The sequence below is a fragment of the Carex rostrata genome, chromosome 11 (assembly GCF_964058835.1).
Source record: "Carex rostrata chromosome 11, lpCarRost1.2, whole genome shotgun sequence".
NCBI classification, from domain to species: Eukaryota; Viridiplantae; Streptophyta; class Magnoliopsida; order Poales; family Cyperaceae; genus Carex; species Carex rostrata.
This window is the reverse complement of record NC_135928.1, coordinates 10247612-10273355: the sequence shown is the minus strand read 5'-3', so window position 1 is coordinate 10273355 and position 25744 is coordinate 10247612. Positions and strand designations below refer to the sequence as shown.

The 25744-nt window shown below is 34.3% G+C and overlaps 6 protein-coding genes and 1 long non-coding RNA gene across 9 annotated transcripts; 2 read left to right on the top strand and 5 right to left on the bottom strand.

Moving 5' to 3' along the window:
- Positions 1-651: 651 nt before the first annotated feature.
- LOC144562483 (uncharacterized) lies at positions 652-3700 on the bottom strand. Its single transcript, XM_078311723.1, has 2 exons — positions 3533-3700; positions 652-2852 (listed from the first exon to the last, which is right to left on the bottom strand). Exon 2 carries the CDS (start codon positions 2707-2709, stop codon positions 883-885), a length of 1827 nt encoding a protein of 608 aa, XP_078167849.1. The 5' UTR covers positions 2710-2852; positions 3533-3700; the 3' UTR covers positions 652-882.
- A 531-nt stretch (positions 3701-4231) lies between these two features.
- LOC144561509 (uncharacterized protein At4g13200, chloroplastic) lies at positions 4232-6156 on the top strand. Its single transcript, XM_078310476.1, has 3 exons — positions 4232-4481; positions 4564-4718; positions 5734-6156. The coding sequence occupies exons 1-3, from the start codon at positions 4295-4297 to the stop codon at positions 5911-5913; spliced, it is 522 nt and encodes a 173-aa protein (XP_078166602.1). The 5' UTR covers positions 4232-4294; the 3' UTR covers positions 5914-6156.
- A 708-nt stretch (positions 6157-6864) lies between these two features.
- On the bottom strand, positions 6865-11034 carry LOC144561506 (putative inactive beta-glucosidase 14). 2 transcript variants are annotated; one of them, XM_078310470.1, is made up of 12 exons: positions 10884-11034; positions 10378-10444; positions 10179-10237; positions 9489-9564; positions 9295-9369; positions 9119-9206; positions 8754-9006; positions 8556-8671; positions 8198-8450; positions 7691-7793; positions 7496-7604; positions 6865-7299 (listed from the first exon to the last, which is right to left on the bottom strand). In XM_078310470.1, the coding sequence occupies exons 1-12, from the start codon at positions 11010-11012 to the stop codon at positions 7086-7088; spliced, it is 1542 nt and encodes a 513-aa protein (XP_078166596.1). In that variant the 5' UTR covers positions 11013-11034; the 3' UTR covers positions 6865-7085. The 2 variants fall into 2 exon arrangements, with proteins under 2 accessions (XP_078166596.1, XP_078166597.1); XM_078310471.1 differs by lacking the exon at positions 10378-10444 and having other exon boundaries at positions 10884-11013.
- A 4956-nt stretch (positions 11035-15990) lies between these two features.
- Positions 15991-17367, bottom strand: LOC144561510 (uncharacterized). Its single transcript, XM_078310477.1, has 3 exons — positions 17217-17367; positions 17097-17133; positions 15991-16730 (listed from the first exon to the last, which is right to left on the bottom strand). The coding sequence occupies exons 1-3, from the start codon at positions 17315-17317 to the stop codon at positions 16347-16349; spliced, it is 522 nt and encodes a 173-aa protein (XP_078166603.1). The 5' UTR covers positions 17318-17367; the 3' UTR covers positions 15991-16346.
- Positions 17368-17488: 121 nt separating this feature from the next.
- Positions 17489-19174, top strand: LOC144561512 (uncharacterized). Of its 2 annotated transcripts, none has more exons than XR_013513872.1 (3): positions 17489-17611; positions 17705-17947; positions 18756-19174. It is a non-coding gene; the product is annotated as an uncharacterized LOC144561512 (long non-coding RNA). The 2 variants fall into 2 exon arrangements; XR_013513873.1 differs by having other exon boundaries at positions 17491-17611; positions 17700-17947.
- Positions 19175-19566: 392 nt separating this feature from the next.
- LOC144561511 (putative beta-glucosidase 15) lies at positions 19567-20861 on the bottom strand. Its single transcript, XM_078310478.1, has 3 exons — positions 20362-20861; positions 20166-20274; positions 19567-19970 (listed from the first exon to the last, which is right to left on the bottom strand). Exons 1-3 carry the CDS (start codon positions 20456-20458, stop codon positions 19757-19759), a joined length of 420 nt encoding a protein of 139 aa, XP_078166604.1. The 5' UTR covers positions 20459-20861; the 3' UTR covers positions 19567-19756.
- On the bottom strand, positions 20806-24092 carry LOC144561414 (putative inactive beta-glucosidase 14). Its single transcript, XM_078310377.1, has 9 exons — positions 23964-24092; positions 23799-23865; positions 22772-22830; positions 22179-22254; positions 21997-22071; positions 21821-21908; positions 21460-21712; positions 21232-21347; positions 20806-21127 (listed from the first exon to the last, which is right to left on the bottom strand). The coding sequence occupies exons 1-9, from the start codon at positions 24090-24092 to the stop codon at positions 20806-20808; spliced, it is 1185 nt and encodes a 394-aa protein (XP_078166503.1).
- Between the last annotated feature and the right edge of the window lie 1652 nt (positions 24093-25744).

The following is a 25744-nucleotide window of genomic DNA, read 5'->3' as shown; positions in this document are numbered from 1 at the left end:
AATTAAATTATGACTCTCTATCTTGGATTTTAATTTCATCTGGTAAATAGACAGCTGATGTTATTATGAGATTCGAACCATAAAAGTAACCGAACGCATTTCGATCGAACCAGGCTAGATTTGAGTTTGGTTTGAATTAATTTCGAACCGAACCTGGTTTGGTTCGTTTCAATTCGAACTCATTTTGAATCGAATTAAATTCGAATCAAATCCGAATCGAATCACAAACTACAAATTTTTTTGCCAGCCCTACAAACAACCATGTTTTTAAGTTTTTATTAAAAATATCTAAACCATAATATTTTATTACGGTTTGAAATTTTTATTTCAAACCACAATAAAATATTGCAGTTTGGAATTTTTTTTTTTTTCACTACAAAAACCTCATTTCTCTTCTCCCTCTCAAAATCACTAGACTAGATATCAAAAGATATCAAAGAGAGAAAGAGAGGAAGAGAGAGAAGGTAATTTCAGAGGCGAAAAATGACGAAAAAAAAACATTTATGCAAAAAAAAAGAGAAGTCAGGTTCAGGAATCACGTGCCAGTCTATAATATGTATTGCTGCCTTGAAGCTAACATCTTGAATAATATTTGCGATTTGAGTTGTACTCAATAGCCAACAAACTAAACTACAGGTACCATGACGGATAAAACTGAAGCATCAAATGCACTTTAAAAAAAGAAAGAAAATAGAAAAAAATAATATAATATACATGATCTTGGATTTCCGATCCATTCTTACCATGAAAGAGTTATACACGATATGTCTCCAGTTCATTGCATGATTTATCAGGAGACAACACAAGTCTGAAAGAAAAAAGAAAAAGAAAAAAATGAAAAGAAGAAAGAATCCTAGTCTGCCCCAAAACAAACATACCCATTCAGACACGCAGACTGCATTTCTTCTGAGAATGCCCTAGCAAATGGCACCGGCCACACTGCACTATCCTTTTCGGCCGTTTCAAGCTCTCTATTTTCATAACCTTCATCTTTGGCCGACCAGGTGGCCTCCTTGTCTTAGGCGGCTGCAATACCAGCTCCCCCTTACCAGTCCCAGGTCCAGAGCCCTCTGACCCAGTACCTGATTCTGTCCAGAGACTCCTATCAGGTACCGGAAATATCGGTTGAGAGTAAGCCTCCCTATACTTCCTCACACTAAAACATTCATGTGCATAAAGCCGCGCATCCTCGCCACATGAAAGGAGAGCTGCAGCTGCATGAGCACATGGGATCCCATAAATCTGCCATCGACGGCAGGAACAAAACCGGGTCTGGATATCAACAATGTTTGTTCTCTCTGATGAGACGATCTCAAACTCGACCTTGTTAGCACGCAAAACTTGGTAGCACCTTGAGTCAGCAATTGCCTCCGAGATTAGTTTCTCGGCAGAGGGTACAAGAATCGAGCCCCATGACATGGCCATGTTCTGCCGCTCAATGAACCACGAGGTCAACTGAAGCCGAATGTGCTCCATCATTTGCACCACAGGTAGTTCATGGCATTCAAGTGCCCAATTGTACAAAATTTCAGTGATACCAAGGCTGAAGTGACCATACCTGACCCCCTCAAAATATGCAACAGCCCACAGGCCAGGAGGGAACTGGCGGAACCATGGCATTACATCTTGCACGGCCATCATCTCAGTCACCTTTGAATCAAATTCAGCAGCTGTCAAGGCATAAACTGCGCTCCAAAAGAGGTTAACCAATTTGGGGTTTTTGAATTCTTCCCTGAAGCTCTCACTCACGTACCGAAGGCAGAACCCATGATAGGCAGTGGGGAAGTGTGTTTCAACTGCCTCAACTATTGCCTTGTGCCGTTCAGATAATATGGTCAAAACTGGCATCTTATCTGTGTTGACCCCAAGCAATTTTCTTAACTCTGATAAAAACCACATCCAATTTTCTTCGCTCTCAGTGTCAACCACCGCAAATGCCAAAGGATACATTGAATGGTCTGCGTCAACAGTTGATGCACACAGCAGTGACCCAAGATACTTCCCTTTCAACTGAGCCTTGTCTAACTCCAAGAGTGGCCGACATGCATGTAAAAACCCATATATTGATGCACGGTAAGAAATGAACAACCGGTGGAAACAGTTCTCTGAACCTGTACTGCTCACAATCGCGATGCTACCTGGGTTCACCTTTTTAAGTTGTTCACAGTATGCTGGGAGAAAGCGGTATCCCTCCTCTAAAGTACCATGCACTGCTGCCATGCTCCTCTCTTTACCCCGCCACGCCTGCATGTATGACACAGCCACCCCATGTTGGTCTCGAATATCTTGCAATATCTCCTTGGGTTTGATTTGTGGGTTGTCGCGTAGCCTAGACTCAACCGACCGGGCGACCCACCCTACAGTGGCCTGTTGGTGGTGTAAATTGCGTACCCCTTCACATGTGTGCTCACCATGGAGAGTCCGTACTGAGAAGGTTGGTACACCAGGGCACTTTGCCACATGGATGCGCCATGGGCAACCGTCCTGTGAGCATTTGGCAATGAAACGGCTGCGGTCTGATTTGACAATTCTAAGCTCAAAATGCAGAGATATGGCCATGTCTTTCAAGGCACGTCGGCATGCCTCGACATCAGGGAACTCTTGGCCTATGGCTATGGATTGATGGGGTGCGACTGTGAAACTTTGATGGTGCTGTGGGGGAGTTAGTGCCTGATTGTCCATTGAGAGAAGCGAGGATTGGAGATCCATGGATAAAATTTAAGGTCATAAACTCTCAGAAATCTAGGGATAAATAAGGAACTCAGGAGGGCTTCAAATCCTGATATCCAATAAAGTGAAGATGAAAAAGGATCTGTTTTCAGTCAACATTTAAACTCTCGGTCGGGTAGGAGCTGCAAAAATGACTGTTATTAGTTGGCTTAAGGGGAATGAACATTACGAAAATACCAATTTAAAATGGACCTATTGATTATACATTCATGAAAAACCAGAGAACTAATGCAGCACACACGAACCATCGACAGGCCCTGGAACCCAAATTGGTACAGGTCCTGTTGAGCTTCACCTTTTTTTCTTTCTTTTTCACCGCATGGTAGAAACAAAGTGCACAAGAGGCATACTGTCCCAATTTTCTACTGCATGGTACAAACTGGCTGGTACAATGCAAAACCATAAAGTAAGGTAACATAAACTGGAAGTTTCAAGTACTCTCTCTCACTCTTCCCTTTCTCTCTCTGATATTTTTGAAATGACTAGTTATGCAAGTATGCAAGTAATTTCACTAACATTGGAACTATTTTAGCAAATAGCAAAAGCAGTTGGATATAACACAAAATTGACCAAACGAACTATTTTAGCAACTATCAAAAGAAAAGAAGAGTTGTAATTGACGAAAACTGCAGGTAAGAAATATGTAATTCTTAAATAGAATCAGTTCCTACAGTAGGTAGCTACTAGAAATCTAGCGTCAAACGCCCAAAACCGAGAATAAACCCTAATTCCCACCATCAAAAGGTCATGATTACCGACATTAATACCGCGATCTACTTACTGATCGAAGTAAAGTTCTTACCAGAAAACTAAGCAAGGCTCCGAGTCCGATTTGAGGGGGGTTCTTCGGTGACAGGGAAAGAAGAGATAGAGATTTGGGTATTGTTTTCGCTAATATTTACAGGATTGCCCCAAGATGGAGGATTTAAAGTCGGAAAAACTTGGTTTGGTCTTTTGGGAAGAAAGGGGGGAAACCTAGATCGAATTCACACCCCCTCAGGTTACCTGACTGAGTACAATTGAATTGAACGGTCTGAAATTGGAATTTTTAACATGGAACAAATCTCAAAGCACAAATAATACTGCCCCACAACATCTCCACCGGCTGAAATTAAATCTTATCCGTCCATTTCAATTGTGTTGAGTCAGGTACCTGGTTCAGGGTAGTGCGCTTTTGGTCCGACCCGATTAGGTTCGATGAAGGCATGAAGCCCGTACTCTCGGGTTTGGATCCGGGGAGTTGTCCCCTTCAAATGACCGCATCTCTGTTTACTGGACCCCACAGGCCCAATTTTTTATCTATAGCATTAAAATAAAAAAATTTGAATCCATAACACTGCATGGCCTGTATCTCGTTGCATAGCCTAACTGCGGATTTTTAAGCGGGCCTAAATAAGCCCAACCGTGGGTTTTTCCTTCTGTTTTCCACTGGACCAGCCCGCTATGTATCCACGTATCTAATCACAAAGTATCTCTTATTGCAAAGGCCAATCTAGCCCGGAAAAGCCCTTGTAAAAGAAATAAAATCTAATCTAAGCTTGGAAGAGAGCGGAGCCGTGCAATAATGGCAGCCCTGACCGCTGCCTCTCTTTCCTGCGGCATCTCAGTATGTGCGCAAAAGAAGAGCTTGTACTCCACCGGGGTCTTTGCTGCTCCGTCTCTGACACTGGGGCCCACCTCCGATCTCAGGAGAAACAAATTGACCTGTACACGGTGCTCCAATAAAAGTGGAAGTCCGCGACCAAGTTCAGGTACGCTTCTCAGCTTCAATTTCTACTGTGCTAATTAGGTTCTAATTTTATCAGTATGACATCTTATTTGCTTATTTTGAAGGTGATAATGAGAGCAAGGTTATTTTGGATGCGTTTTTCTTGGGGAAGGCCTTTGGAGAGGCATTAAATGAGAGAATTGAATCTACTGTCGGAGAGTTCTTGAGTGTTATTGGTCAGTGGCAAGCTGAACAGCAAAAGCAAGTTTTAGATTTTCAGGTCAGATTAATTTTTAGAAGTTGTACTGATTTACCAAGGTTTTTAAGGCCGGTACCGCCACACTATTTTTAGGGTAATATCGTTGACTTTCAGACTATGCGGATCAAAACACATTCGGGGGCAATTTTGAAAATCAATTGACCCCCATTCACTAACACTGGATCCGCCACTGGATCTACCCGTGTAAATTACAAAAGTATTATGCCTCCTGCAATGTAAGAATATTGATATTTGTTTCAAAATCTCCATTTCAACTTTTTTCAAAATTATAATCTGAAGTTTAGAATAATACGAAGGTCATGAGGAGTGTGAATTCACACTACATCTTTTGACATCTTGTATCCGTGTTAACAGGTTTGTAGCAAGGGAAGTTAACAACCCAGCTTTTTTATTTAAACCTCAATTAGTATTCTAAACATGTCTAGCCTACTTCCTTTCCTCTCTTACTGATATTTTTGTTAGGACCTAGATCTAACAGAATAAATGATGCAACACCATCTAAACTTCCATATGAATTTAAAAATAAAAAAATGAAGGAAAAATATTAATGCCCAAACAATTTATGTATTGATTCCTTGATACTGGATGGGATAACCTTTCGAATGTTGGAATTGGGGATTACAATTTTTTTAATTAACTTCAGGACAATTATCGAAGGAAATAAATAACTAGTTTGAAATACACATAAGTTATGACATACATACATAAATATGAACAACTCCTGCAGAACCCCCCCCCCCCCCCAAACACACACTTACCTGATTGTTTGATGATTTAAATGGTTTGAAGAGAAAGCCAGCATGTCGGATGCTCCTTATTTTTGTCAGGTATCAGTGGTATACAATATCATATATTTTTTAATGAGATGAAGTTTGTGATTCAAGTTAACCAAATGTATTGTTGGATCCTCGTGTGTGGCTGGTTGTTTCACAAGTTAGGTTAACATCTTAGAATTAAACTATATATGAAAAGATTTGCTGAATTATTCAACAATGCCTTTGTGAATTAAACACAGGAAGAAGTTGTAGAGAGAGCTAAGAAGGCCAAAGAGCGAGCAGCACTGGAGACAATGGATGGAAGAGAAAATGCCGCAAAACCTCTGAGAGAACCTCCTCGACCTACAAACGGTTCGACTTTTATTAATAACAGATCCACATCAGAGGATCCACTTCAGGAGATATTGAGAGACGATTAGCTTGGAGTTATTGTACATTGAATTAGCTTCCTTGATAATAAATATAGTATCCTCTTATGCTCTTAAGACATTAGCATGTGTTCAAGGCTATTAGGTAATCTGTTAGAATAGTTATTCACATGTTTGAGAGAATTTCGTTGGTATCATCGAAATAGTTACTTTTCATACCATGATAATAGAATTATTTTTCTGTTTCTTAGTACATTAAAATTTAATAATGCATATCTGAATCAGGGATTACAATCTTGCATATAGTCTTATCCTGACCGGAATTCGGTGGTTATAAAATTGAGAATTTCCAAGAAAAATAACTATTCTTCTTAGCTTTGATTACAAGGAAAAACCTCTTTAACCCGAGAATAGAAATCATTCATGCTAATATGGCAGAGCATTTTCATTCTTATGAAATAAAATAAGAATGTCTGCATGGGTAACTGCTGGTTTGAAGACATTGACAACCCTACCAGAAAGTCAACCTTTAAGACTTTAAACTATGCTTTCCTGTTTTTATTTTTTTTCTTTATAATTTTCAACTTTGGTAATGTAATCAGCACCACTATCTTAACCAAACATTTTGTTTAAGAGTTATGTAAATTAAAAAGCAAGCACCATTATTTATTCTTTTCTTTGTGATGACTAGAGGTCGAGTTTTGGATCATCCAACTTTAAGGTCATCTCATATCTGTTATTTGAGTTCGGGTAATACTAGGTTACAAATTGATTTCCTTTGTGCTGGCTTGAGTTTTAGATCATCTTGGGTCAAATCAGGTAGTTGGCTTTATTGGATCGGATTAGGTTTCGTGATGACTGTATCTGTAATAGCCTTAAACTTTAGAAAAAAGGAATCATCACATTATCTGGTGAACCCATTATCCCAGTTATCACATGTAGCTTGAATTTATTATGGAAGTTCACAAGATATTAGAAACAATAAAGGGTAACAACAAGAGGAAATGACAATATCTTGTATTTTTACTTGATTTAGATACACATAGTTCAGCATAATTGCATGCTAAAATACCATATTTACAAAAGAATTATTCCAAGCTATATACCATATTTACAAAAGAATTATTCCAAGCTATAAATCATATTTACAAAAGAATTATTCCAAGCTATAAATCAATTGCTAATTTGCTATAATATTCCTAGACACTGGTAGACAGTCTATTTTAATATGATTTCAATCTCCAGTTTTCATTCCAGTTCTGGTCAATTATTGATCCTCTTAGAAAGGCTCTGTACCACATAGCAGATAGCCGGGGAATTCTCTCTTGCGTCTTGTAATTTACATGATGAAGCCCGAATCTAATTGTGTAGCCGAAAGACCACTCGAAATTGTCAATGAGAGACCACACAAAATAGCCCCGCACATCAGCTCCTTTCCTACAGATTTTTTTTTCATAAAAAAAATTAACACAGTTTTATATTTACCAAGTATTATGGTATGAAAATTTTGCATTCGTGATATCTTTAACTTTTTTTTGTAATGATTTTTGCATGTATACAGTTTTTTTTTTTCTTTTTCTCTTTTGGTATGGTAGCCATGTACACAGTGAAAGCATAGGGTTTAGCTTCATGCCTGATTGCAGAGGAGAGGTAAGTGAGATGGCCATGCATAAAATCAACTCTTTCAACATCATCAACTAAATCTTCTACTGCTGTGTTGCTAGTACTTGATTGAGAATAACCTGGTAAATGGAAATAAATTTCAATTGAAATTACTTGGCTGAGAATGGATAATAAATAAGCACATTTTGCAAATGTAAAACATTACCATTTTCGGTGATATACATCGGTATGTTGTTGTATCTTTCTTTCATGTACATGACCACTTTCTCCATGCCATGCGGTACCACGTAGAAATTTGGCATTCCAGTCTGAAACACCAAAATTCAACCAACATAGTCTTCAAATTCTTTGAACCTTAATTAATTGAGATTTTCTCCAACAAGGATTCAGTCACTGTTGAATACAGCATGCAACAAATTTTAATGGTTGGATGTAAACCTGTATTTCCACTTTTTCCTTTTAGTTTGCTTTCTACTTGTTTGGAGTCTCAGGAATTAACTGGTGCCAACAGTAAAAGTAATTATAAGCTATAATGGAAAATCCTTTTCCCCCCAAATTGTTAAGCACTATATTTTCCTTATTATTTATTTATTTATTTATTTTTCTGCTTTAAACTTGTAAGCTATTCTTTTCTAATATAAAATTTAGAAGGTTTTTTTCCACCAACAAAAGGAAATAGAACTGCAGGAACAAACTGGTATTTATTGCATACCAGATTTCCAATAAGCTTTCCATCTTTCTGTCCAGTGGTAGCAAGTAATCCATTCCCCTCGAAGCCATTCAGTACGCACTGAGACAGTATGCAATCCTTCACATACATAGTGCTATAATGATTAATTCCAATGAAATCTAATTTAGTTTCCAATAATAGATTCCTGTTTTCTGATGTGAACACTGGCAAGTCTGATCCCAAAATTTTGCGCATTTCAGAAGGATAGTCCCCACGAATTATTGGATCAAGAAACCTTTTAAGAAAAACACAACGAAAGAAAATATAATTAGATATTGTCAGAACATTTATAGTGATATATCTTTTATTAATTTTAAAGAGAATGATTAAAAAAAAGCACCATCCAGATTCAAATGATAGAGCTCGTTGAACAGCCAACTGGTCAACAGTTAAGTTCCTTAATGGCTCGAACCATGACGAAGCGAGAACTACTCCAATGGATCCGCCTTGTTTTTCCTGATTTATTATTACTAAAATTAAATACCAGCATCTGTTCCAAAACAACTTGAAGAATAACATGAGCTTATCAAACTTTTACCTGATAAAATTTTCTGTAAACATTTACAGCCCTTGCATGAGACAGTATGATGTTGTGAGCAGCAACATATGGCTCTACTCTTGAATTGCCGGAAGTGCAGTTACCGTAAGGTGGAGAGCACCTGCCAGGAGGATGGGCTCCCATAGAGTACCCCAAATTGACCAATATATTGGGTTCGTTGAATGTTGTCCAGTGCTTCACCCGGTCGCCAAATGCCTTGAAACAGACCTCTGCATAGTACTCAAAATCTTCCCTGAAAAAGTTACAATGACATTAGAAAGAAGAAAAGGATGGCACCGAGTTAAAGACATATTGTCATTTAGCAAGAAGTAAATCTTGACACTGAAAAGGGTACAGCAACATACTGTATTTCGGGACTCAGCCATGCGCTGTATCGCTCTTCTAGTTCATTTGGGATATCGAAATGCTGAATCGTGACAAATGGCACTATTCCTGATTGTTGAACAATGTATTATGCTTGTGAGAATCTGGCTTATGTGTGCAAAATTATCAGCAAAAAATAATATATGAATATAGGCACCTTTTTGTAAAAGGGCATTGATAAGTCTATTGTAGAATTCTATGCCAAGTTTGTTGACCTCTCCAAACCTTCCTCCTAGAATTAACAAACAAGTTCGTAAACAAATTTTCTCTGGGAATATATATATAACCAAGTGAAAAATAACAAAATCAATGCTAAAAAGTGTAAAACAAATATATAAATCAAATGCTAACTTGGGAGAATTCTTGTCCATGCGATGGAAAATCTGTAGGAGTTAACCCCAAGACTCTGCATCAATTCAATATCCTCCTGCACATATCAATTTTAATGACTTTTTACAAGTTAGTGAATTGTTGATTAGTTGCTCTTAGGGTTCTAAATAGCGCGCTATAGCGTTTTCGGACCATAAAAATTATGGCACTATCAACGCTATAGCGGCTGTATATGGACACAGCGCTGTTTTTTTAACTATTCCACTATGACGCGATAAACGCTATTTAAACCATTGGTTGCTCTACACGCACTTTTATAAGGTGGAAAAGCAAACAATCTTTTTGAAAAAAATCTGTAGGGTATAAAAGAGATACATTGTCAACTGTTTGATTATTGTAACAACTGGTAAAATGATTAAAAATATGAAAAATTAAATTAGAGATATGTTTTTCTTTTTATAATTTAGGTAAGTTGTGCATCAAATTTATTGCTATTTGAAAATTGTTTGGTCACCGATCAAATATCGACAAAACTGACTTTTTAAATTTATAAATTACATGAAAGATGACTATTGATTATCAAATTGCAATTTTTTAAAATTATATTTTCATTATTTTTCTATCAGTTTGTTATGGATGTCGAATAAATTTGTTGTTTTGCATATTTTATATATGTATGCAAGTAATGAGCCAGCTGTTCTCTTTTCGTACCATGTACCGGTGATAATGATCATCTGCGATGTCACCATTTGTTCCATCCTTAATATTTCCTGATACAAAACCATGGAAATTAACTATCATAATTTTAATCAATTTTAATAGGAATAATGAGCTTATATTGCCCAACTATAGAATTGAAAAGGGTCAAAGGAGTAGGTACTGTATATGCATGTAAGTGCATATATATCACCTTTTGTATGACTAAATGCATCCCAATTGCTGATACCCTTGTTATCTTCCAAATACGCGCCTTCAATCTACCCAAAAAAGGAAGAATATATATATTGGTATATGAAATACAAATTGTAACCATTGATTAGAGTAGAACTAGGGTGTTCTTAAGTTCACCAAGCCTATTGAAACCCATCAAATTAATCGGCTTTAAATGATGAATCTGAACCGTTGAAACCAGCCTACCTTACAAGTGATGTGTCTACATGTGAAAATTTTAAATATTCAAATTAATTTAGTATAAAGTCAAGCAGTCAAAATTAGAAAGTTAATAAATTAATTTTAATGCATTAATTTTTTGAATCTTTTTTTATCACTTGAATCTATGCAAAATTATTATTTTTTACATGTAGACTCATCACTCGTAAGGTAGGCAGATTTCAACGGTTCAAGAGGCTTGATGATTAACTTAAGAACACCCAAGTTCTGCTCCATTAATTAAATAGGGGAAAGAGAGAAGATAACCTGATAAGAGGAAGTGGAAGTGCCAAAGAGAAAAGAGGAAGGAAATTGATGTCTGTGGAGACAAGAGACATCAGAGAAGAACAGCTGAACAGAAATAATAACAAGCCCCAATACCTTAAACCAATCCATTAATTCAGATTTGCTTTCTTAGGTTGTAGAGGTGTTAATTACTTAGCCGAGCGATTTTTTGCATGTGTGTCTCGCGTAGCGTGTTATATATATATATAGAAGTGTGGGAAGACTTTGGACTTATCCATAATAGGCAAGTTGGTTTGACACGGTATTTTTTTTCTTCAAATGAATTAACGTGCAATCGAAGAACATAAGACAAATCAAACAAAAGGATATATAAAATGCTGTATGACTTATTTGAATAATCCAAATTTTAGAGACAATTATGCTTTCACATTAATTCATTATAAAAAAAATAAAAAGTTCATTAAATAGGGTATATTTTTTCTAATCTAGCAAGAAACATATGTATACTATAGTATTATAAGAGGTTCATTAATTATTGGTGTAGTCTTTTTTTTTACTGTTTAATAATCACGAGTGGTGTTTTTTATTATTTTATTTCCAAAAAGAAAAGAAAAGGTTAAAATGCACATACTATCTTAATTTATTTATTTTGACTGAAAGAAATTAACCACAAAGATAGGTGGAAAGTTTTTTTTTTGGATAAGGCCACGGATTAATAGCCTAGTCATATATTATACAAGTCATGCACGGAAAGAGTTTCACTACATACATGATTTTAATTTTCTGTTTGTTTCATAAGTCATAAAAGATAAAGATATGATTGATGTCAGCCTTGTCAGTTCAAACTGGTAAGTCAAATGAAGAGAAAGGCTGGGATGGGCTTGTTAACGGGCTGAGGCACAATTCAATTGAAGAAGATCAATTTGGGCCTGTTAGGGAGGAAATAGCAGTGATAGGAGATGTGAGACTAGTAGAAGGGGTCCACACTCACAGAATCAACTCTTCTTGCGTGAGTGCTGTTAATTGCTCAGTTGGGGTCTTGGGGACCATGTGCAGTCTCGAAGTATCCTCTACTGTTCTGGGGAAATGGTGGAGGACTTAGAGAAAGAAGGAGAGAAGCTGCAACTCGAGGCAATGGAGAAGAAGTGAGCAAGTGTCAGGGCTCAGACTTGAGATCAAATGGAGAGCTCTCCAATGAATGTATCTTTTACAGTTTTGACCTTTAAAAGGCTATCTTTTTCAGCAATTTTGTATTTTTGTAGGACAGCCTATAAAAGGCTATCTTTTGCTTTTAGAGATCATCGTTGTAATAAAATATGAACTTATTTCCACTTCTTATGCAATTTTAACCCCAAATTTCTTTTTTGGGTATTCCATTTCATTTCTTCTTTCTCAATCCAAACAAAAATCTTCTTTTATTTCAATTAAGTTCATAACAATTGATGGGATAAAGTTATGAAAGACATGAGAATTAAAATATTTCTGAATACACAATGAAATTAAAGCTTAGCAATATAGGAAAGAAACCAAGTGCAATACGAAATATATATATATTTTTTTTCATAGAAGTATGCCGTATATATGCGAGCAGGTGGGGGCCACCATTCTTGATTTAGATCAACACATGGGAACATATAGCACCATCAGCTAATTATAACCGAATAGCTTAATACTAGCATATTGTCCGTACTTTGCTACGGGTTGAAAATTTAAACAAAATACAACAAAATTAGGTTAAATATTTTCATCTTTAAATAGTATTGACCTTTTTATAATTTTTGTTTCTTTTGTGCAATGAAATAAACTATATATTTTGTCTTTTACCTCTCTAGTAAATAGAAAGGTAATCAATATTTTAGTGAGCAAATATGTTAATTATTATTTTTATTTTGTTGTCATTAATAAAATAAATAAAAATGTTATTGATTAATTGATTTTTGTAACGAGAAAATCAGTGTAGCGAGTGTTCACAAAATTAAATTCAGACTCTAATACGATAAACACCAATTAATATATTACAACATAAAATCATAGGCATAATTTTTCTTCTTAACCGTTTAAAATCCAGTGAATTAAAATATAGTCATTGGCGGATCAGAACACTTACATACTTAATATAAAAGAAAAATACACTACTCTCTAGAGAGCGGTTACCAACGAGTAATCTGGTACTAATTATAAAATACTCTGGGTCAAGTTAAAATTTTCAGTCCATTTGAAATACGGAAAATTTGTTTTAAATTTGTCAAACTAAATTTATCATACCTCCAAATAGATAAATAGAAAACCACGAATTCTGTAAAATTCGATATTCACCACGAACATAACCTCATGTTGGATCGATCCACACATAATTCATTACACAGAAATTTTATTCGGGGCAAGTTCAAATTGGTATCACAATTTTTATGTATACAAAACTTCAAGAATTGATTTACTTCACACTACGTGCATATTTTAAGACCTTGTTTATTAATTATGACGTGATATTCTCGTAAAATGAACAAAATTTACGGTTACATTCGTAATACGTGGCAGAACATTATTTAATTAATTATAATTAATTTACTGTACATTACGGACATATTTAAATGTTTTTTCATGTATTTATTGCATCATATCTTCCTAAAAGTGCGTATTAATTTAGATTCTCCTTATTCAATTGTCGCATCATATTCATATCTTTTGATCATAAAATCACCTGACAATTACATCTGACTTTTTAAATCATCAAAAATTAAAAAGTGACAGTTACATCTGACTTGTAACAAATATTTGTCAGATAAGTTACATAGGCTACCATACAATACCTTGTGCCACCGCACCCAGATGCTTGACTTTAGCTACCGTACCGCACTAGTTTCTGAGTCCGTATTGTCAACATTAACCCAAAAGAACATCTTTTGACATAATGCATATTGGTCGTTTGATTGTAAACAAAGTTTATTCAGATAATGCATATTGGCCGTCTGATTGTAAACAGAGCCCATTCAGTCTATAACATGAAAGATTTTTAATATTAGTGCAGACTTAATTTGCACAAGTTTTAAAACTGATCGAATGGTTCATATACATTAACTCTAAAGATTTCTTTTTGAGTTAATGCAGAGGATACAAATTCTCAGGGGCCCCTCTTGGATTTCGAGTTTTAGTTGTGATCTATTGGTACTAATCGACTTTGCCCCTTCCTATAATTTTTTTGTCACTCTCTAGATGTTTGATTTGTAATTCAGGTTAAATTTAGTGTTAAAATCAAATTAAATTTTTTGAATTATGATTAGTAATATTAATTATAAGTTATAGGATCATAAATTATAAGTTAGGGTATTGAAAAATATAAGTCAAAACATTATTTTTTTATCGAGTACCCAATTAGTTAATAAGTTTAAACCAATAAATTATTTAAATCTGATTCAATATTTTTTTGTACCCTGACGAAAATTCTGAATTTACCCCTGCAAATTCCTAGTTTCTTACTTATGCCACCTCACATTCATCTCTCATACATGATACATGACATATCTAACTCATCGTAAATCTATTTTATCCAAAAACAATCTCTAACGGTCCCTTATTAATCGTCAAGTAGTGACCAACTGTCACAAACAGATTTGTCGGAGAGTTGTTTGTAAATGAAACCGATTAATTGACTACTGTAAAATTTTGATTGATCAGTTGCATATTAAATTGTTTGAATCGTGCATACCGTTATTTATATTATTAATCCAAAGGGGGCTGTTAATAGTACAGCAAACTGAATTTTGCTATTGTACAGTAAAATTAAATTAAATCATAATCATTTATTTTAGGGACGTGATATGAGTACCCGCACTCTCATTCTCTCATTATCCCCTCAATTTTATTTGTTCAATCTCATTCACATTTCTCATAATCTATAAAGAATTTTGCGAATATAAAATCACGAACGTCTTCTACGCAATTTTATCTTTCAAATGAGATCCATGATAACATACTTTCGAGCTCGTCATCACACACGTATTTATACCTCATCATTTAAGTATTTATACCTAGTATTTTTCACATATGACATTGCTGACATTTAAAAATATTAATATCAAATATTACAAGTATTTATACCTATACACGGAAGTATTTATACTTATGTGGTCAACTATTTTTGTTAGAGAAAGGTTGACGCATGGACGATTAGGGAAATGTGATGCGGAGATGCGGGGTCCACGATTAGGGATAAAATACTTACAAGTATAGGTATAAATACTTGCACGATGAGGTATAAATACTTGCACAATGAGGTATAAATACTTGTGTGACGATGAATCCGAAAGTACGTCATTATGGATCTTATTTGAAAGATAAAATTGCGTATAATACGTTCATGGTTTTAGATTCGCAAAATTTCTCATAGAACGTGAGAAATGTGAAAGATATTGAAAAAAAAATTCACCTCTAAAAACGTGTATAATTCTTCTCCCATGTAGTTTGAGTGGTCCCTTTATAGTTATATCAAGTTAGACATGCAAGTATTAATATCTTAATTTGCAAGTATTAATTTATTATATTCCAAGTATTTATACCCATGAATTTAATTAAACTTGGAAGATCACAGTGTTGTAAATAAATTTAATTAAACTAGTTAGTTAAGTTAGTTTATGGAAAATTAAAATCTGTTTAAGAGATAGGGGTATAATGCGGATACTGGAGTGTGGGGATTGAAATAATTATTCTTTATTTTATTATTCGAAGGGTACAGATTAAATAGTTGATTTAACTCCGTTTAAATCACGTAGGCTCTCCGTTTATACAATATTAGCGTGAAAGGGGTATAATGGTCTTTCTGCAATATTCCTCTGTCTCACCTCAGACTTCGCCGAGTGCGAATCCTCTGCGACGTGTCCGGTGCCTATTCGGTGATAGCGCAGGGTCCTGTATTATTTGTGCTTTGAGATTCGTGAGAACGTATTTAAACGGTTGGAATTTTTCATAAAGTCACGCAAAGTTTGAGATATCTCAGAGGATACGAATTTGACCTCCACGGCACGCACGACGCATCTCTTCCTCGCCTAAGCACCCAGACGGGCCTCTCAATTTCATCTGCCTCTTTTACCTTTCCTGGAACAACTGGTGATAACTGATAACAGGTGCGTACTATTATTTTACTTCCCCAATTTAAACTGATATTTGTTTCGATCTTTGAGTAGATAAGGCTTCGTGATTTTCAACTGGTTCTATTTATCTGTAATTTTCTATACTAATGACATTTGTTATTATTTTAATGTTTAGAACTTTTTATTTCATCTTTTTTGGATGCTTTGAGTATTCACAAAATTGGCTTGTGATAAGTAGCATTATTTTACCTCCTCCTTTGAATTCCCTGATGATTCATGAAATTGGTTTGCAATCCTTAGATCAACTGCTCACTTTGGATCTGTCAATAAAGAGTGCCAAATGGAAGGTATTTCTGCATTTGAGTTAGAAGCATAGAAAATCTTAATAATTATTTGCTCAAATTTGTTTAACAAGTCCTTCAAATTTCTTTCTCCGGGTCTCCTTTCTCTTTCTTCCGAAAAAAATTATGCTAAGCAGTCCTACCTCCTTTTGCTTCTTTGGTACTAACAACTGTACTGGAACATCATTTTCAGGCACTTTTATGATCAAATCTGCTCCATTTTCATTTGAATTTGCTTTCTGCACACCATCTTCAGCTAGAATTTGGTACAGAGAGCAACTCCTTTGATAATCTGTTTCTTGGGTCAGAACGGAGTTCTCCTTTTGATCTGAAATGCTGCTTTTCTTTGATTCTGACATGGCTTGAAGTTGCTTGCTAATGTTCTGTATTTCTTCTTGGCACTCAGCTAATCTTTTGGAGGCTTCCCCTGTATCAGAATCCTGAAAAGGGCAAAATTGTCACTTTTATATTTTATAGAGCATTGTTCGATTAAACTCTATGGAAAGGAAACTGTTTCTAATACCAAGATTTTAGTTGTCAAGTGCCAATTTAGAACACAAAAATTGCTTATAGCTTTATGGATTATATCCAAATTTTGGTTCTCAATTTTTTTTGAAATGATCAATCTCGTACCAGTACAATGCTTTATATCAATCAATTTGGGTAATGGTAACTATGATTGGTGATAGTACCATATTTTGTGATTTGTCTGATTATTCTGGGTATTTTTGGTTTAATTTGTGCTTTCTTTGTACCAATAACAGTTCTGGTATGTCTATGCTCAGGTAAAATAAAGAGATACTCACGCTTTGAAGTTGTTCGCTTTCACCTTTTGTATCATCACTGCATTCAACAAAGAACTTTACATCAAAAAAAATAAGCTTAGCTGGAGATGCAAAACAAAAGGGAGAAAGGAGCAAAGTTACCTTTCTAATTTAGGCTCTGATTTAAATTCAAAGCTCCTTTTTGCATCCTTAAATGCATTGACTTCTAACTCATCTGCTGTCTTCAAAACATTTTTTCTCATTATTTCCTTCTTCTAAGTTCAAATTATCATCTCTCTCACCAATTTCTCCCTCAACCTCCTTGTCACATTCTTTCTCAATCCGATTAGTTTCACCATTAATTACTTTTTCTGCCTCCAAATCTGGGTCACAACCAGCGTGCCATCCTCTCTGACAGCGGCGACCTGGGAGCCATCAAAGCTCAAGGCGAGCACTAGCATGGCGGACAGCTTCCAATCGACGGAGCTACATGTAGCTTCTCCATCAAGGAGACGAATGGACTGTAGCACTCAGCAAGGCAAGGCAATTTGTCGATGGTAAACTTCATAGAATAATTATCAATTGACCAATAAACAAAACTTCGTCAAGGTTCAGCATAATTCTTCCTAATCTCAAAAAAATTAGTACAGGAGATGTTCAAGAAACCTTGTTGCAACGAAGGGTGTGATAATCAGTATCTGAGATGCAACGAATGCAGGGAGCACACCGAGCTGCAGAGGAGGCGATCGGACGAGTGACGAACCATCGGAGTCGTGCGGTGAGGCAACGCCTCTATTTCCATGAGATAAACGAAAAAGAAAGAAGATAACGGAGTTAGGGAAAAAGATATTTCTATCCTAAATAACTTAAAAGTCGGAGACATTCAATTAAAGGTCAGATTTTAATTACTGTACTATAGACAAACCCTAATCCAAATTGGTACCGGATACACGGGAAATAAATCTGCTACGAGGAGTGTGAATTCACACTACGTCTTTTGACATCTTGTATCCGTGTTAACAGGTCTGTAGCAAGGGAAGTTAACAACCCAACTTTTTTATTTAAACCTCAATTAGTATTGTAAACATGCCTAGCCTATTTCCTTTCCTCTCTTACTGATATTTTTGTTGGGACCTAGATCCAACAGAATAAATGATGCAACACCAACTAAACCCCCATATGAATTTATAAAGAAAAAAAATGAAGGAAATATTAATGCCCAAACAATTTATGTATTGATTCCTTGATACTGGATGGGATAACCTTTTGACTGTTCGAATTCGGGATTACATTTTTTTTTTTAATTAACTTCAGGAAAATTATCCAAAGAAATAAATAACTAGTTTGAAATACACATAAGTTATGACATACACAAATATGAACAACTCCTCGGACTCCCCCCAACACACACCCACCCACCCATTTACCTGATTGTTTGTCTCAGTATACATGAGATGATTTAAATGGTTTGAAAAGCAAGCCAGCATGTCGGATGCTCCTTATTTTTGTCAGGTATCTGTGGTATATGATATTCATATATTTTTGAATGAGATGAAGTATGTGATTCAAGTTAACCAAATGTATTGTTGGATCCTCGTGTGTGGCTGGTTGTTTCACAAGTCAGGTTAACATCTTAGAATTAAACTGTATATGAAAAGGTTTGCTGAATTATTCAACAATGGCTTTGTGAATTAAACACAGGAAGAAGTTGTAGAGAGAGCTAAGAAGGCCAAAGAGCGAGCAGCACTGGAGACAATGGATGGAAGAGAAAATGCCGCAAAACCTCTGAGAGAACCTCCTCGACCTACAAATGGTTCGACTTTTATTAATAACGGATCCACGTCAGAGGATCCACTTCAGGAGATACTGAGAGATGATTAGCTTGGAGTTATTGTACATTGAATTAGCTTCCTTGATAATAAATATAGTATCCTCTTATGGTCTTATGACATTAGCATGTGTTCAAGGCTATTAGGTAATCTGTTTAGAATAGTTATTCACATATTTGAGAGAATTTCTTTGATACCATCAAAATAGTTACTTTTCATTGATAATAGAATTATTTTTCTGTTTCTGTTTAGTACATTTAAATTTAATAATGCATATCTGAATCAGGAATTACATTCTTGCATGTAGTATTATCCTGACCAGAATTTGGTGGCTATATCCAAGAAAAATAATTATTCTTTTCTTTGTGGTGACTAGAGGTAGTTTTGGATCATCCAACTTTTAGGTTGTCTCGTATCTGTTATTTGAGTTCGGGTAATACTGGGTTTCAAATTGTTTTTCTTTGTGCTGTCTTGAGTTCTAGATCATCTTGGGTCAAATCAGATAGTTGGCTTTATTGGATCGTTTTAGCTTTTTGGGATGACTGAACTAACCTTAAACTTTAGAAAAAACAATAATCACATTATCTGGTGAACCCATTGTCCCAGTTATCACATGTAGCTTGAATTTATTATGAAAGTTCACAAGATATTAGAAACAATAAAAGGGTAACAACAAGAGGAAATGACAATATCTTGTATTTTTATTTAATTTAGATAAACTACATACACACAGTTCAGCATAATTGAATGCTAATTAAAATACCATATTGACAAAAGAATTATTCCAAGCTATAAATGAATTGCTAATTTGCTAAGCTATAAATCAATTGCTAATTTACTATAATATTCCTAGACACTGGTAGGCAGTCTATTTTAATATGATTTCAATCTCCGGTTTTCGTTCCAGTTCTTGTCAATTATTGATCCTCTTAGAAAGGCTCTGTACCACATAGCAGATAGCCGGGGAATTCTCTCTTGCGTCTTGTAATTTACATGATGAAGCCCGAATCTAATTGTGTAACCGAAAGACCACTCGAAATTGTCGATGAGAGACCACACAAAATAGCCCCGCACATCAGCTCCTTTCCTACAGATTTTTTTTTCATAAAAAAAAATGAGCACAGTTTTATATTTACCAACTATTATGGTATGAAAATTTTGCATTCGTGATATCTTTAACTTTTTTTGTAATGATTTTTGCATGTATATAGTTTTTTTTTTCTTTATCTCTTTTGGTATGGTAGCCATGTACACAGTGAAAGCATAGGGTTTAGCTTCATGCCTGATTGCAGAGGAGAGGTAAGTGAGATGGCCATGCATGTAATCAACTCTTTCAACATCATCAACTAAATCTTCTACTGCTGCATTGCTAGTACTTGATTGAGAATAACCTGGTAAATGAAAATAAATTTTAATTGAAATTACTTGACTGAGAATGGATAATAAATAAGCACATTTTGTAAATGTACAAGCATTACCATTTTCGGTGATATACATCGGTATGTTGTTGTATCTTCCTTTCATGTACAGGACCACTTTCTCCATGCCATGTGGCACCACATAGAAATCCGGCATTCCAGTCTGAAACACCAAAATTCAACCAACATATAGTCTTCAAATTCTTTGAATCTTAATAGATAATTAATTGAGATTTTCTCCAACAAGGATTCAGTCACTGTAGAATGTTAAGGTTGAATACAGCATGCAACAAAATTTAATGGATGGATGTAAACCTGTATTTCCACTTTTTCCTTTTAGTTTGCTTTCTATTTGTTTGGAGTCCCAGGAATTTAGTGGTGCAACAGTAACAGTAATTATATGCTATAATGGAAAATCTTTTTCCCCCCAAATTGTTAAGCATATTTTCCTTACTTTTTGTTTTTCTGCTTTAATCTTGTTAGCTATTCTTTCTAATATAAAATTTAGAAGGCTTTTTTTTTTCCAACAAAAGGAAATAGAACTATAGGAACAAACTGGTATTTATTGCATACCGGCTTTCCAATAAGCTTTCCATCTTTCTGTCCAGTAGTAGCAAGTAATCCATTCCCCTCGAAGCTATTCAGTACGCACTGAGACAGTATGCAATCCTTCACATACATAGTGCTATAATGATTGATTCCAATGAAATCTAGTTTAGTTTTCAGTAACAGATTCCTGTTTTCTGATGTGAACACGGGCAAGTCTGATCCCAAAATTTTGCGCATTTCAGAAGGATAGTCCCCGAGAATCATTGGATCAAGAAACCTTTTAAGCAAAATACAACAAAATAAAATATAATTAAATATTGTCAGAACATTTATAGTGATATATCTTTTATAAATTTTAAAGAGAATGATAAAAAAAAGCACCATCCAGTTTCAAATGATAGAGCTCGTTGAACGGCCAACCGGTCAACAGTTAAGTTCCTCAATGGCTCGAACCATGACGAAGAAACAACTACTCCAATGGATCCACCTTGTTTTTCCTGATTCATTATTACTATATATTAATAATGCTTTATAATACTCAAATTAAATACCAGTATCTGTTCCAAAACAACTTGAAGAATAACATGAGCTTATAGAACTTTTACGTACCTGGTAAAATTTTCTGTAAACATTTACAGCCCTTGCATGAGACAGTATGATGTTGTGACCAGCAACATATGGCTCCAGTCTTGAATTGCCGGAAGTGCAGTTACCGTAAGGTGGAGAGCACCTACCAGGAGGATAGACTCCTTTAGAGTACCCCAAATTTACCAGTATATTCGGTTCGTTGAATGTTGTCCAGTGCTTCACCCGGTCACCAAATGCCTTGAAACAGACCTCTGCATAGTACTCAAAATCTTCCCTGAAAAAGTTCACTGACATTAGAACGAAGAAAAATGGCATCGAGTTAAAGACATATTGTCATTTAGCAAGAAGAAAATCTGATACTGAAAAGGGTACAGCAACATACTGTATTTCGGGACTCAGCCATGCGCTGTATCGCTCTTCTAGTTCGTTTGGGATATCGAAATGCTGAATCGTGACAAATGGCACTATTCCTGCTCATATTTTTAGATTTACTATAAATTATAAGTATCTAAAGTTCATTTGTAAGAATAAAAAATAATAATATATGAATCCAGGTACCTTTTTGTAAAAGGGCATTGATAAGTCCATTATAGAATTCTATGCCAAGTTTGTTGACCTCTCCAAACCTTCCTCCTAGAGTTAACAAACAAGTTTGTAAACAAATTTTCTCTGGGAATATATAACCAAGTGAAAACTAACAAAATTGATGCTAAAAACAAATATATAAATTAAATGCTAACTTGGGAGAATTCTTGTCCATGAGATGGAAAATCTGTAGGAGTTAACCCCAAGACTCTGCATCAATTCAATATCATCCTGCACATATCAATTTTAAATTTTTAATGACTTTCTACAAGTTAGTGAGTTGTTGATTTGTTAGTTGCTCTACACACACTCTTTGAAAAAAAAAGCAAACTATCTTTTTGAAAAAAAAAAAAGCAAACTATCTTTTTGAAAAAAAATAGTAGGGTCAAAGAGATACATTGACAACTGTTTGATTATTGTGACAACTGATAAAATGATTAATAATATTAAAATTTAAATTATAGATATGTCTTTTTTTTATATAATTTAGGTAAGTTGTGCAACAAATTCACTTGGTAGCCACTATCAAGTATTTTAAAAAAAAAAGTTTGGTCACCGATAAAATATCGATAAAACTGAATTTTTAAAATTTTAAATTACTTGAAACATGACTATTTGATTATCAAGTTGCAATTTATTTTATTTTATTTTTTTTCATTATTTTTCTTTCAGTTTGTTATGGGTGTCGAATAAATTTGTTGTTATCAATATGTATGCAAGTAATGAGCCAGCTGTTCTCTTTTCGTACCATGTACCGGTGATAATGATCATCAGCGATGTCACCATTTGTTCCATCCTTAATATTTCCTGATACAAAACAATGGAAACTATCAATATTTTAATCAATTTTAATAGGAATGTTGAACTTATATTGCTCAAGTTGAGCAATATAATTGAAAAGGGTCAAAGGAGTAGGTAGGTCAGCTTTTTTGGGCTCTGAGATAGCCCATAATCTTGTAAAATGCTTTAGAGATAATTGCCACTACCAACCACCAACTCTTTTTTAATTTTTTTTTGTAAAATGCTATAGAGAAAATTGGTTACATTAATACATCCATAGAACGGCATATAAATCTAAAAATGTTTTCAGCAGGATAAAAACAGCATAACAAAAACACTTAATAATGATATATATATACATACTGAAGAACTTGTATTTGATCTAATGACAAAGACATATGACTTCTATGTGAGAAGTATTGAATTTGAAACCCATAAATACATAGGGGTTTGAAATGTATTCGGTGACTTGACCCTAACTCATATTTCAAAAAATAATATATGTATTGTAAAATCACGGTTTATTATATTATAGTACTACTACACATCATTTACTAAAGTATATATATAATCTCTAATCCAACAATATTTTCTAATATTTTTTTTGTTCAGTAATATTTTTCTTAACTTGTTTACACTTTATGCAATGCTTTTCAGTTTATTATAAAAATCAATAACTACTTATACTGGTATATGCATGCAGAGCCGGAATTAGAAAATCTTAATAGGGAGGGACTAAAAATTAAAATGCAAAAATAGTGGTTAATGGGAATTGAACCTAAGTTCTTCCCAACACTACATAAGCTCTTACCACTAGATTAAAATTAACATGTAATCATTTATGAGGGGACTGGACTCTATAAAATGTTTCAAAAAAATAAAATTTAATTAAATCTTAGTATATATAATTAATATTTTAAAATTATAGGGGTGGCTTAGCCACCTTTTGACTGGCTTAAGATCCGCCCCTGTATGCAAGTGTGTATATATATCACCTTCGGTATGACTAAATGCATCCCAATTGCTTATACCCTTGTTATCTTCCGAAAAGGCGCCTTCAATCTACCAAAAAAAAAAAAGGAATATATACATTGGTATATGAAATACAAATTGTATATATGTAACTATTAATTAAATAGGGGAAAGAGAAGATAATTAACCTGATAAGAGGAAGTGGAAGTGCCAAAGAGAAAAGAGGAAGGAAATTGATCTCTATGGAGACAAGAGACATCAGAGAAGAACAGCTGAACAGAAATAATAACAAGCCCCAATACCTTAAACCAATCCATTCAAATTTTCTTTCTTAATTGGTATCTCTCTAGATTGCTTTCGTTCGTTGCTCAAAATATATATATGTTGTTAGGTTTCAGTTGTTTCGGTTCTTTGGTAGGTAGAGGTGTTAGTTACTTACCGAGCTATATATTTTTTGCATGTCTCTCGCGTCGCGTGTTATATATATAGAGAGAAGTGTGAAAGACTTTGGACTTATCCTATAATAGGCAAGTTGGTTTGACACGGTTTTTTTTTTCTTCAAATGAACATGCAATGAAATAACATAAAGACTAATCAAACAAAAGGATATAAAATAATGTAGTCTTTTTTTTTTTTGTTGAATTCATTCCATTACTTCTCTATATGACTTATTTGACATTCTCTTCCCTAGTCTCATATATACTTGTAAAATACTAGTCTAGTAGTAAAGCTAATTGGTTAATCGCTATGGGAGATTGGTCAATGGAAGAGACAATTATGTTTTATGCTTTCATATTAATTCATTATAAAAAATATAAAAAATCATTAAATAGAGATATTATAAGAGGTTCATTAATTAATTATTGGTATAATGTTTTTTACTGTTTAATAATCACGAGTGTTGTTTTTAATTATTTTATTTCAAAAAAAAAGGTGTTGGAATGTATATACTTAGTTTTTGACCACAAAGGTAGGTGGAGAAATAATTATAAGAGGTTCATAATTAATTATTGGTATAATATTTTTTTACTGTTTAATAATCACGAGTGTTGTTTTTAATTATTTTATTTCAAAAAAAAGGTGTTGTAATGCATATACTTAGTTTTTGACCACAAAGGTAGGTGGAGAAATAATTATAAGAGGTTCATAATTAATTATTGGTATAATCTTTTTTTACTGTTTAATAATCACGAGTGTTGTTTTTAATTATTTTATTTAAAAAAAAAAGGTGTTGGAATGCATATACTTAGTTTTTGACCACAAAGGTAGGTGGAGAAATAATTATAAGAGGTTCATAATTAATTATTGGTATAATCTTTTTTTACTGTTTAATAATCACGAGTGTTGTTTTTAATTATTTTATTTCAAAAAAAAAAGGTGTTGGAATGCATATACTTAGTTTTTGACCACAAAGGTAGGTGGAGAAATAATTATAAGAGGTTCATAATTAATTATTGGTATAATCTTTTTTTACTGTTTAATAATCACGAGTGTTGTTTTTAATTATTTTATTTCAAAAAAAAAAGGTGTTGGAATGCATATACTCAGTTTTTGACCACAAAGGTAGGTGGAGAAATTTTTCGTTGGATAAGGCCACGGATTAATAGCCGAGTCATAGATTATAAAGATATGCACGGAAAGAGTTTCACCACATAGAGGGTTTTAATTTTCTGTTAATTTGTTTCATAAGTCATAAAAGATACAAAGATTTGATTGATGGGATATATATGCATAGAAATTTCTGTATTGTAATTAACTTATGAAAGACATGATCGAGGAAATATTTCCGAATACGCAATGAAAGTAAAGCTTAACAAGCAATTATATAGGAAAGAAACCAAGTGCAATACGAAATGTTTTTTTCATAGAACTACAGAAATACTATGGAAGCAGGTGGGGCCACCATTATTGATTTAGACCAAGTCACTGGAACACATTATATATATGTTACATGAGGAGGGATCAAGTT